Source organism: Acanthopagrus latus, chromosome 4, assembly GCF_904848185.1.
Source record: "Acanthopagrus latus isolate v.2019 chromosome 4, fAcaLat1.1, whole genome shotgun sequence".
NCBI classification, from domain to species: domain Eukaryota; kingdom Metazoa; phylum Chordata; class Actinopteri; order Spariformes; family Sparidae; genus Acanthopagrus; species Acanthopagrus latus.
This window is the reverse complement of record NC_051042.1, coordinates 13,803,320-13,816,308: the sequence shown is the minus strand read 5'-3', so window position 1 is coordinate 13,816,308 and position 12,989 is coordinate 13,803,320. Positions and strand designations below refer to the sequence as shown.

The window sequence follows — 12,989 nt, the reverse complement described above, 5'->3', positions numbered from 1 at the left end:
CCCGCTCCTCCTGGAGAATGGGGGCCGGAGAGCTTCAGTGTTGCGGAGCCTCCTCCGTGGGCCGTCAGGGAGCCCGCTATCATCACTTATCACAGACAGAGCTGGGGCCCAAGGCTAAATGCTGATGAAAATGAAAGCGCCCATTCTGATTTGTCCTGTTTTTAGTGTGTGGGTGTGCGTATGTGCCTCATTGTTTTAAGTTGACACTTTTTTTTCCCTTGTTCTTCTCGCTTCCTCTGTGTCTGTCTGTCCCCTTATCCCTCCTTTTTTTCCCCATATGCTTTGATACAGAGGACTCAATCGGTCAGTAATTACATAGGTTGCGTAATAATAAATGCAAGTGAGCTGTTGAAATCTGCTTAATCTTAAATGACTTGAGCATGTGTTGTCATATTAAACATAAATATTTTTGATAACATTAAATCCGATGAGTTTGTATAATGTTAAAGGATTTGCTGAAAGCGCAGAACTGAGAAAATGATCACCAAGCCTGCACCTCTTGAGCTCTTTAGCTCCCTTTAGCTCAATTCTTGGTTACACAGCACGTTTACGGTCCGCAAACAACCTCCTATAACCCGCTGACAATCAGCAAATAGCTGAATGAAAAGGAGAGCATGAAGCAGCCAAAGATCCTGATGTACGTAGTTGTGAAAGACTGAAGCAGGGCCAAAAGAAGATTCAGCATCAGGCTTCATTAGGTGGACAGAAACATGACTGAAGTAGCAACAACTTTATAAGCTGTTATATGTTGAAGGTTGCATGTCTGTCAGCTTGCAGCCAAAAATCAATTAATGCTGCTTTAAGGACATTAAGTATCTGCCCCTGCAGTAATGATCCCCTTCCACGGTTGTTGATGAAGCTAACAGATTACCGCTAGACAGATTATCTGACTGGCAGATTATTGGGGCAGATATTCAGCATTCTTTTCTCCATTATCTTCGACTTTTGTTTCTGCTTGCCGATAAAATAATTTACACCAGATGCTCGGTGGTCTCACTCAGTGCTCTGCCCACTTCACTATCTGACTGGTGACATGTCACTAGTAATATCCCATCAACACCAAATAATCTCAATGTGCAAAGTAACTAGTAATTTAAATTATGAAATCAGTGTAGAGGAGTGGAGGTATAAAGAGGCTACAACTTGAAATATTAAAGTAAATTACCTACATTTGTACTTAAGTACAGTACTTGAGTAAATTGTAATTCCGTTCCATCGTTGGTTTTTCTAAATTTTGCTATTTTTACTGCAGATGTATACCGGTTCCATATATCTCTTGCTTACGAATAATCCACATTAGTTTTGGCCCTGAAAAAACATATTGGTCAGTTCCTGCAACAAAAACTTGTAAAGCAACCAGTCGGAAACAAAATACAGCAGTAGAGACTTTTAAAGGTGCATTTATTCTTATCAAGTTAAAATGAACAGAAACTCCTTCTACTGTTTAATAACAGTTTTTAATTCCCATCTGGAAGCTTTGCTGTAGCATTTATTAGGGGTCATAAAATCTATCATTAAGTCCATTTAAAGGGCCCCATGCAGTTTGATGAAGTCTCTTCCCTTCAGCCCAGTTTAAATCAAAAAAGCATTAACAGCTTGTGATCAGCTGGGCTCCATACAGTCCATATCAGGTGAGAGTCACCAAGGTCTTTATTGCTCATCTCAACACTTCCTTTTGTGTTTTATGCGTGCAGCACTTACAGTCCTTTCCATTTCATCCGACTGTGGGCAGAAGCGAGACACAAGTTTCACTCGGTGGCCTTAATTCTGATCGGCCGTCTCGCTGCAGTGTGAAAGTTGCACGGTGCAGAAGTGACAATCAATCTCGCTTACGAGGCGTTGTCATCAGCGAGGCGCGATGAGGATGATCTCTGCCTCTCCGGCTGAGAGAGGTGAATCTGCTCTGCCTGACGAGTAATTACGGCTAATTTCCTAATTACCTCAGCACCGAGCGTCTCTGTAGCGTTCATTAAAAGCCATAATTGCATTGGGTTGACATGCTCTTTTATCCACTTTGGGTTCTTTTCTGGCAGTTTAGCTGTGAGCTCGTGGCGCCGCCCCTGCCTGTCTGAGTCGATGAAGGTTGATTGAAGCCTCGATGCGGGGAGTGTGTTGAACACACAGCTTCTGACGGCATCATGATTATCAGGTCTGAGTGCGTTTATCTCGATGTGTGCACTGTAGTCGCAATGTGAGCCAAAGAACTCTGAGCCGGTTTAACTTGCAAAAATGATTTAATTACCATTTGGGAGATGTTTTACAGAAGCTTTGAACAGATGGTGTTGCATTTTGCTTCTCCAAGTGATAAAAAACCTACAAGACTCCCTGTTATAAAGAAACCTCACCCCCTAGCTTTTACATTATTATACAGCCACTCTCCCTCTCCCTCTCCTTCCCCTCCTTACAGCTTCCTCTATAACTTCCTTCTCTCTGTTTTCCTGTTTTCACACCTCTCTTTCCTCTTTTCCCCTTCTCTGTCCTTCTGTTTTCCACATTCACTCTCTTGCATTGATTCGGCTCTTCTTTGTCTCAGAGCTGGCCTCCAAGTTGTCAGCTGCGTCAGGATTAAAAGCTATTAGTTCTGCATCATTGCCACTACAAGTGCGGGCTTGAGATTGATAGAGTGCCTCTCTTCCTCCAGTGGGGGGAGAAATGGGAGGAAAACAAGCCTGGGGGGTTGGTTTTTACCTCACATATCTAACGGTCACCTACAGGCACCGTGGCCCTGGACTTAGCCTCAGTTTGTTTTAGACGTGTGAATTGGTTTTTACTCAGTTGTATTTATTGCTCTGTATATCCTCGCCAGACAGGCAGCATATTTTAAAAGACAGACTACATATCCAAGCAGGCTTTTAGTAAGTTGAAAATCGAATCTGAATGAAAAGAAATCTGTCATTTCTGGCCACAACTTAAACCTTTAAAAACCTAAATGAAGCTTTTTTGGGTTTGTCTTATCAGCATAACAATGATCTCCATGAGAGCAGAGATTTGTCAGTTGTTCTTTCTTTCCCTCGGTGGAAGTTATTCAGATGATCGCACATTCATATCTAGTCGGACCCAAAGCACATTAATGTTTATTTTCCTTTAACCGATTCCTCCTCAGTGCTTTCACATCGCTGCAGCACTGTCACCAAAATAGCCACCTTTGCTAATTTTATGTTCCAAGCTGGATTTTTTTTTTTTATTGTCAGCAAAATTGCCTCAGCGTTGTTGGCGACTGCCTCATAATTTATTTCTTTTGTCCAGTGACAAGTCTCCCAGATGAGGTGAGAGGGAGCACATGAGAATTGGTGTTGACTCAGCCTAAACAGGAAACCCAGCTAGATTTGAGTGGAAGGAGGGTTGAAGGAGATGCATTGATATTGATACAGACTGAATCTGTAACTTGGACACAGCACAGTTTTCCAGACCACACACCGACACACACCTCCACACACACACACCGATGACATGGTAAGCATGGCAAGCAAGATAATCAGAATTCTCATGCTTCCCTCAAGGTAACACTGTAAAGAAGTAGTGCTGGAAAGATAACTGTAAATATTTTAACAATGAATTTTGCTCCCCGTTTGCTTTTACTGCTTTATTCCCAAGCACAGCAGTTAATTTAGCTTATTTTGCTCATTAAAACCCTGAGACTTGTTCTGCCTCCTGCCTCTCTCAGCTCGTGCCTGTCAGAGTTGCAGTGTAGTCAAACAAATCCAGGGGTTTATTGTACTGTCACATTCTAACACGCCCCTCATATTTCATTTCAGGCAATTGTCGGCTACTTTGACATTTTCTTTGACAAAGGCTGCAGCAACAAGGTAAGCAGCAGCGGCAACAGCCAAGCCATTTAACGGAAACTCAATTATGTTCACGCTTTAGCGTGTTCCTCCTCCCTGAGGCGTTCGCTGGCAATCGACGGGCGTCCTAGCCGACTGCTGATATAAGCACTTACCCAGCAGAGCCGGCCAGTTGGAACAGCCGATACCAAGCTCTGTGAGCAACACAGACATGCCTTTTGATTGCACTTCCTATTGTACCTGAAACTCAAACTGCATGCTATAGATGGTCCAGTACATTTCCATCTCTGGGAACCAAAGCTGAATGAATATAACATGGGATTATCTATTTGTTTTGTAAATACAGTACATTTAGGTTTCATTTTTGATACAGACTAAGCTATAAATGATTTTTGAAGAGTTGACTGACTGTAACAGAAACCATGACATAGAAGATTGGTTCTAGGTTTCTGTTCAGCACTGGTTTGTGCTTTCCTTGATCTTTTCTCCTGTCGTGTATTATCACTCCAGGTGATGTTCTCCACGGGTCCTCAGGTCACAAAGACACACTGGAAGCAGACTGTCTTTCTCCTGGAGAGGCCTGTCCCTGTTCAAGCAGGTCAGTAAACCACACAAACTGCCACGTGGCTAGACAAACTTACTTACATACACTCGTTCAGTCTTGTGTATTCATCTAGATTTGCGTTATATGGATTTACTTTTCTTTCATGGTTTTGTTTTCCTCTTGTGGACTTCAGCGGTGCGTCATAGCGAGCTGCGGCAGGTAATCCGTCTGTGGTGGAGATGTAGTCAGGCTGGTTGACACCTGTTATCAGTCACCCACAGAGACAGCGAGGGATCAAAACAAATCACATTCAGCCATCTGAGACAGCATGTAAAACTTCATCTGATAGTCCGTTGAAGGCGTCTGATTCATGACAAGTTACAAGAGGAGCGCTTTGTAACTGACCGGTGAAATATTTATAGAATCACTGAATCAGCAGTTGAAAGATGTATTCACTGGGACAGACTTCCTTTGAAGCATCGTTGAATTAATTTTCTCTGAAATAATTTTCTACAAGGTCAAACCCCAGCAAACATGACAGCATCTTCTATTGCCTTTAGTGTTTGGGTACAAGTACAAGCCAACAAATTCACATCAATTTGTCAGAAAGCAGACACAGTCTCCAACCTAAATGTGCAGTTTTAAAATTTTAACCACACCCCCTCAAACAATGAGTAAAATCACTACTCTTTTGTGGTGGTGAGTACTTTACTTTACAATAGAAATTAAGTCTTGTAAATTAAGAGAGTGTCAGTGTTGTATGATTGTACACGTAGAACATACTGTATGTGCAGATACTGAAGGAAGTATGTGCAGAGACTTGTGGATCTATGTGTAGGTCCATTGTGGTTGATATCAGGAGCCTGTTTAAAGACTAATTCAATCTGATCATCTGGTTAAGGAATCTTGATTATTTGAAATATGTTACAACTCAATCAAGAAAACAAGTACACTCTAATGTTTTGCCATAGGAAAATTTTAATATCACACTAACCAACAAACTTTACAAAGTGGTAAAGTCTGTAAAATCACCAGTGATGTTGATGTCCTACATTTTGTTTCTGCTTAAACTCATCGATTTGATCGGTAGACGCTAAAGCTTTAATTAACTAAGTACAGGATCAATCTGTGCTGTTGTTGTTACTCAAATTATGAATCCTTGATCAAAGCAAAAAATCTATAATCATTACCTCTGGTCGTCCCCTTCACACTCCATCTTTATAAATGTTGTGTAAATGATCCTGTGTTTACTGCAGTAAGCTTTCGGTCGCTGCAAGCTTTATCATAATGGGAATCTGGGATGTGTCTGCTGATGTGGGGATGAATGAACCTCTGGAGCGGCTGTCCACTCACTGACCAGATATTAGATGGGAGTCCACTGTAATAAATGACCTGCGGAGAGGAGGAGGCGCGAGATGTCAGACAGCCCTTAGCCACGCTCAGCCCCTGTCGGCGGCAGCCAGCACGATAAGAACGCCAAAACCTCTGACGCTGCTCGAACGCTATCGCAGGCTTCGTGCTCCGCTGGGTCAGATAAACACGGACTCGGAGTCTGAGAGCTGAGGATGACAGTATACTAATACAGTACGAGATGGTAAAACGGTAGAATGAAACAGTGACGGATGTCGTTTTACTAAACAGTGTAGAATGTTGACCTCTGTTCTTGTCTTCTTGTATATGAATTTGTGTCATGCATGCTCATACATGCAGAGGGCCAGTGACAAATTAAATGACAAGCAAGAATCAAAGAGCGAAGACACATAATGAAAGCATATGTTTTCATACTACGGATGTGCGATGTCTGCCAAATTGCCATGTGACGTCTACAGTGAAACATCACGATGGACGATGACATCTTGGCTAACAAATTTGGCAGCATTTCCCCTAATTGTTGTCCTTAAGCAGCAGTTGTGTATTAGCGCACCACTTTAACTTTGACATGGATCTCAAACTGTCTGACCCTGCAGAGGAAACTATCTCCCGTTACCACAGACATACTACATCCCTGTGCCAGGTTTAAAAGCGCCCTCGTCTCTGCACCACAAGTCCAGAACTTAGCTTTGTTCAGCCTCATATGCATAAAGCAACATTGGTCACCTAGCTAATGAAGCTAATCTAAGGAAGCTAAGCTAAGAAAACTGTATTAAAAACGGCATGACTGAGAAAAACAGCGGCCTACGGGAAAAGAAACAATGCTGCCACAAATTTAACCGAGTGGCTTGGTTTCACCTAACTGAGCTGGTTTATTAAAACAATATAAATGGGACATGGAGAATTAATGTTACTGCACTGAGCAGCAACATGCCTCTATAATTTCCTCTCCCCACATATCACATAGAAACAACTCTTGCCCTACAGCAACTCTGAGGGGACACACTACATAATTGTGCTCTCTGGTGGGAAGACTTTTGAATCACGATGTCACAATGGTCAGAGATTAGCAATCGATGCCGGATGGCAATCGGCAATGGACGATGGCATTGTTCATCAGCCCAACCCTGTTTCATACAGGACATGAGGAGGGGTCACTGAATGGTTTGATGAAAATCATGTGAATCATTTATGGCCTTCACAACATGAAGTCAAAGCAGGTGAACACCTATAACCGAAACTGTATCACCATAAAACCAAATCAGGGTATAGCTTTGAGAAGACTGACGTCATCCCTCCAGACAAAGATACACAGAAAACTAAATGGGACTGGCCTTCTATAACTTCCACTGCCAGTAGTCATGGTCCTGATTGGATTAATCATCCAGTTTTCAAGATCCCACTTTTCTCCTGTGCCAACATCAGGCTTATTTCAATTTCAACATATGAAAAGGACGTAACAACAGAAATATCCAAATCTTACACTTTTACATTTACTGAGCACATTAATGCTGTAACAGAAGATTATCCCTTTCCATTTTGACACTCCATTAGCACCACATTAAATCCAAACTGTCAAAGGTTCAAATCCACAGGCTGGCAGAGTTTGCATTTTCTCTTTGATTGCCATTTTATTAGTTTGCTCCTTGTGCAGTTTGATTAACAGGGCTGCCTCAAGGCCCCACTAGACTTAAGTCTTCAAAATAGTCTCGCTCCTGTATAGGATTCGTGTCAGTTCAGAGTTCATCAAATTCTGTTGAAGTTGAAAAAAAACCCAACAACTGTTCCTTCACTCCATTCCACACTCTCCATGTGTCTTTTTTTTATCCTTCTGCCTGATTTTGATTTTTTACAGCCAGCAGAGCATCTGGGCTCTTGGGCTTATTTGAGGGCACACAAACACACACACACGTTCGCAGCTTGAGCTCGGAACCGGCCAGCTTCGATTCAGCTGAGTCAAGCCTGATCTGATGCCTGGGCGATAAAGATCCATCAGTCTGGGTGCGTGCTTGTGTACGTGAGCCGAGCAGAGTGAGCAGGAAAAGTTTAAGGGAAGAACAAAATGAAGGCGCTGGTGTGCGAGTGAGTGAGAGAGTGGAGCGGCAGGTTATTGATGTGCTCGCTTCACCCCGGCACCCTGACAGTCCCCAGCCTCCTCCAGGGGCCGTAAACCAGAAATTGAGTTTTTAACAGCATTCGCCAGCTTCCTACGAGGCTCCTTTAGTGTGCTTTACAACACACACATACACACAGAGCTCCTTTAATTCACAGGAGTGCGTGCATACTTCTATACTACTAAACTCCCTCTGGCTGTAAGAGAAAACTTCCTAAAGTCACCTTGAAGAAGACAAGCTCTCTTTTACACACACACACGCACGCACACACACACACACGCACACACACGCACTCAGCGGCCTCTCCTCCTGGGTGTTGACTGAGAAGCACCCTCAGCTCTGATCGGCTGTAGTGAGGGCCGGGCATAAACATCCAGTGGTTTGTTTTAGCACCGACTCTGTCTGTGGTGATTTATCGTGGCGGAGACCGAATCCTATTTGATGTGTTTGTACGAGTGCAGCAGTAATTAACTCTGAGGCTGCGCTTCTGTGGGAGGTGCCGGCAGAAGCGAGGGAAGGCACGCAGCAGGCTGGAACAAAACATCCCTGCAAATCCTCCCGGCTGGCAGCGTAATAAATTAAACAGCGAATCATTTGTCATGCTCTGGTGTGTTTGTGTAGCTCTAGTATTGAAGAGGTGGGTCCTTTTTTTTTTCACAGTTTTACCTACTTCATTTTTACCGGCGAAAGGAGGTCACACTTTGCCGCTAAGTCCCATGATCCTCGAGGAGAGGCAGTGGCCTGGTTACCTGTGCCACGGGCCACTCAGACCAGCTGAAACGTGGGCATTTGTTCTTGTGCTTTCATTGGACAGTCGGGTGGCCTTTGTTCCCGCCCACTTTCGTGACTCACCTCCTCTGTCCCGAGCAGCGCTGTAGCTCTTCCAAACCTCCTCTCTCCCCCGCCCTCACCTGTCCGGGCTCAGTATAAACAACTCTTCCCCTCCTCACCCCCTCCTAAGTTGACCTCCGAAGATCCTTGAGCTGTTGAAGACCGGCGGTCGAGCCAAGCTGTAATTCAACACACGGGCTGGTTTTGTGTCTACAAAACTTGTGCTCAGGATATACAACCTGTCAGCTCTGCTTCTAAGCTCTGGACTGAACAGGAAAGGCCCGAGAACTGAAGAAAACCTATGGAACGGAGGTAGATAGGAGCAAGAGGGGAGATGTCAAAGAGATACGGCTGAAATGTGACTTTGAGCGTCACTGCAGTGGCGAAGGGGCAAAGACACTTTTGGTCTTTACATTGCTGACAAAGATATCCCAACTGCTGTGTACTGAACTTTGTGTATGAAATCTTTCTGTTCCCATCTTTCATATCACTAACAGTGAACACATCTCTCTCTCTCTCTCCTCAACTTGTATTTCCTTTTACCATAACATCTAGGTAAAACTCTCGGCCCCGTTACAGAAAATCCTGGTATTTTCCAGTGAAAATCAGTAAATGATGATCCCTGGTGTTGAAGAACTTAGGAGCAGCTTACTCTTGCACTCACTGTACGGAGTTACAGATACTGTAGGAGTGTGAGTTGAATGGTTTTAGTGTAAATGAATCACTAACGCGAGCCGTGTATTTCCAGTGTAATTTCATGGCGACGGGCTGCGTTGGGCTGAGAGAGGCTCTTTCTATGGGCCTGCTTGTGCTTAATGACACTGGCATGTTGATGTACGACATCGCAGCTTCATTCCCCAGCTCATTTCCACACATGGTTAACTCTTTCTCCCAGCAACCGAGTGGCCAGTTTACAGAACACATTGAAGGCTCTCTTCCATGGGGAGTTTGGTGTGACTGATTACAGCAGAGCTGCTGGAGTCACACCACGACAGAACAGACATTCGGTCGGTGGTTCTCTTTGTATGTTTAAATACTTTTGACGTGAAACATGAGGGATTGTTTGGACAGTTTTCTACAGTTGCTTCAAGGGTGAACGTTTTGGTGCCATTCCTCTTTTTTTTTCTTTTGGTTGTGGTTTGATAGATCACCAAAGGTCAAGCAATTATTTCTTTGACCTTTATCAGCCTTTTGCCAACTTGAGTTTGAATGCAGCTGTCCGCTGCCTCCCATGAGCACTGGTCCCTGTTGCGTGTACCAGAAATTCAGGCTACAGCAAAGATAGGCCATTTCTTAGTTCTCTTAGTTTAGTTTTTTGAATCTGTATAGGCTATAGCACATGGCTATAATGTTGTTACTCTAATCTTTGAGTCACACCGAACATGGAAACAGATGCCCAGCAGTTAAGCTGATGCACTTACAACTTGGATGGCTGTTTGTGTACAGTACATTGTGGAGATCTTCGTATCTTGAATGAGGCTTGGCTGATGGACAAGGAGCTGAAACCTGGTGGATACGTTTATTTTGTGAAGATGTGAATTTTCCCTCATCGAACATCACCAGTGTTGCTGATGGAGCGTCGGCTGAACAGCATCTTTTATATCCATATCACGAGCTGCGTGTCTTTCTAGCCCGCAACATTTCTACACTTAAAAGGCTGCTGGTCATGTCTCAGTGTTTTGCTAGTAAAACATGAAAGCTTCAACTTAGTCAACAGGTTTAAGTTAGTCAATGCTGCAGCAAGGCTACTTAGTACAACGATGAAGAGAGGACACACTAGCCCCATTTTAGCATCTTTACACTGAACATTATATTTGAGGATCAATGATGATACTTTAATGATTACCCTGTCTTCTCTCCAAGTTATTTTGTGAAAGTAGAGGCAGATCACAGCCTGAGACCTTGAGGTGGGTCCCTCTCAACAATTCTACTGTCCAGAATGAGGACTCAGGCCTGCAGTCTGCTCAGGACATAAGAGAGGGTTTCATAACTGATTAACCAACATAGTGACAGAAAATTTAATATGTATTACAATATTGATCTCTTAAATTTTATTTTATTTTAACATGCTGTCCCCGTCCTCCCCCGCATTTTCTTCCATTCTTGGGGGTTTTTTTGTACGAAAGTCCTGGTAGGAGTGGCGAGTAGCATCTCTGAGTCTGGAGTGCGTCCGTCTGCCCTCTCTGCAGTGGACTGACAGACCCAGAGTGCGGCGCCAGCAGCAGCAAAGACTCAGTGACAGTGCTGTTGGCATGGTAACGAGTGAGACGTGACAGCAGCGATGGCGGACGCTTCGCTGGAGAAGGCGCCACAGTCAGCGTTTTTCCTCCCCTTGTCCTCCTCTAACCTCCAGCGATGAAGAGTGCCGTAGCACAGAGTGGAGGTGTGGGTGGGGGTGTGTTTGTGTGTCGGGGAGGGGGGGTGAGAGGATGCTTGTTTGCCGTGTGGATAAACATTCATTTACCTCCAGCAGTCAAACGTGAACTTAATCAGAGTGATTATGCGTCATACTCATCGGCCTCGCGGTTGCTCGTGCGTCATACTGTAAATGCACTTCCTCCTCGCTGCCATCTGGAGGTTTCAGCGAGTCTGCATTTCATACACGCTCGCACACAATCTTGCTAATTAACATACGTAAAAACCCACATTGCCTATACACACATCATCATTTCTATAAGCGCCAGTGTGTCTCCGCTCATACTGCAGAGGCCTGAGCTCAGCAGCACTGTACTGCTGCAGGGCGTCACAAAGGTTTCTTTTTATGAGCAGTTACTCATTTCTCTTTTATTATGAACAAACTGATCGATGCCTGACTGAGTGAAGTTGTTTATTGCCTTTTGATGTTGTTTTGTTCCCCCAAGAGTCTGACATAAGGGCATTGAAGTTATGGTCATGATACACTGAGGATGGCTAGCTTTAGTTACTTGAACTTCCTCTAAGGTGAACACAAACTGAATCCACGTACTTGTTCTGAGATTTCCAAGGAGGAAAAAAAAACTAATGTTATGATTATACTGGCACCAGTAATGCCATCTCATATGGTTAACATCGAGTACTGCTATGAAAAAAGATCAGTTAGTTTGGAGTTTGTTTTCTGATGTGGTCGCTTTAAGACATCTTATTTTCAGGCAACTGTTTCCGTCTATCTTTGTGGACTTCCAACGTACCGTAGATTTTTCTCCTAATTCTTCATATTGTCATCAACATTTTGACAGTTGGTAAGTGTTTTATTGTCAAATGTTTGGAGACACTTTACTGTGAGAATGAACTATAGATGTTTGACTTTAACAGTGTTTGGAAGCTCTTCTGTCTGGAGTCTTTTTTTCTGAACAGAAACAGAAGCTTCACTTAAGAAATGGGCTTGCGATCAATTTTGAGTATTACTACAGCAGAAAACCACGTATAACTTGTAAAACTTTATTTTGACGTTGAATTGATTTCATCCCAAAGCAAAGTCTAGACTAGAAGGAAGCAATTTCCTGCTCATTACGTGGAGGTATTGCAGTTTGGGACACGTCCAAGCCTGTGCAGAAGTTTGGATGAGCTTTACGAACACTGTCCAGCAGCGACACACACAGCTGTGTATTTGGATTTGTCTGTCAACCCACAATTACGGCCACTGTATAATAAGCGTGGCTTGGCTTCAGTCTACCTTGGCCATGATCTCCTCTTCTATGGTAATTCCTGACCCCTCGTTTGTGCTGGCCACAATCCGCAGCAAGTGTTTATCACACCTTCAAACGTGGAGGAGGCATCTTGCAGTGAAGTAGTTCCTTCACTGTGTCCTCAAAGTGAAACAAATTGTGTACTGATATTGGTGTTTTCTCTCTTCTTTCTCTTTTCTTCAGGGGAGGAGCTGAAAGGAAAGATCACAGTGCGTAAAAACAAGAAGGACCCTCGCTCACTGTTGGTCACCTTTGACCTCCGAGACAGGAAGCTGACGTACAGCCTGCAGTAACGTCAGCATCACATGCTGCAACATCCATCAAACATCCCACTTTCTTTCACTGACCATTCATGTATCTACAACTTGTGGGAGCAGGACAGAATTAAACACTTGATTTCGATGTTTCACATGTTAGGATTGTTTCTGTGCCTTTTTAATAAAAAAACAAGGTTGTATGAGATTCTCTCCTTGTAGGTGTTTTTTTTTTTTAATTAAACATGTTGTACATTTGTTGTACATTGACATTATGCTGTTATATATCAGCAGTCATGTTTAACCTTTTATTCTAAATGTCTTTAGACCTCAAAACCACACTTGCCAGAAGTGGTTCAGACCACTCGTGCTCATGTCAGATGAATATATCTAACAAAAGAAAAAAAATAAACACCAAGAACTGG

The 12,989-nt window shown here is 43.5% G+C and overlaps 1 protein-coding gene across 2 annotated transcripts in view; it reads left to right on the top strand.

Annotated features, from left to right (window-relative positions):
* Positions 1-12,772, top strand: part of prmt3 (protein arginine methyltransferase 3) — a 55,699-nt gene extending 42,927 nt beyond the window's left edge. The window contains exons 14-16 of one of the 2 annotated variants that reach the window (XM_037094659.1): positions 3,756-3,806; positions 4,296-4,383; positions 12,494-12,772. In XM_037094659.1, the coding sequence (XP_036950554.1) occupies positions 3,756-3,806; positions 4,296-4,383; positions 12,494-12,603 (249 nt within the window). In that variant the 3' untranslated portion in view covers positions 12,604-12,772. Of the gene's footprint in view, positions 1-3,246; positions 3,270-3,755; positions 3,807-4,295; positions 4,384-12,493 lie in introns of those variants that run through there. The other variant, XM_037094660.1, reaches the window with a different exon arrangement.
* Positions 12,773-12,989: the final 217 nt, after the last annotated feature.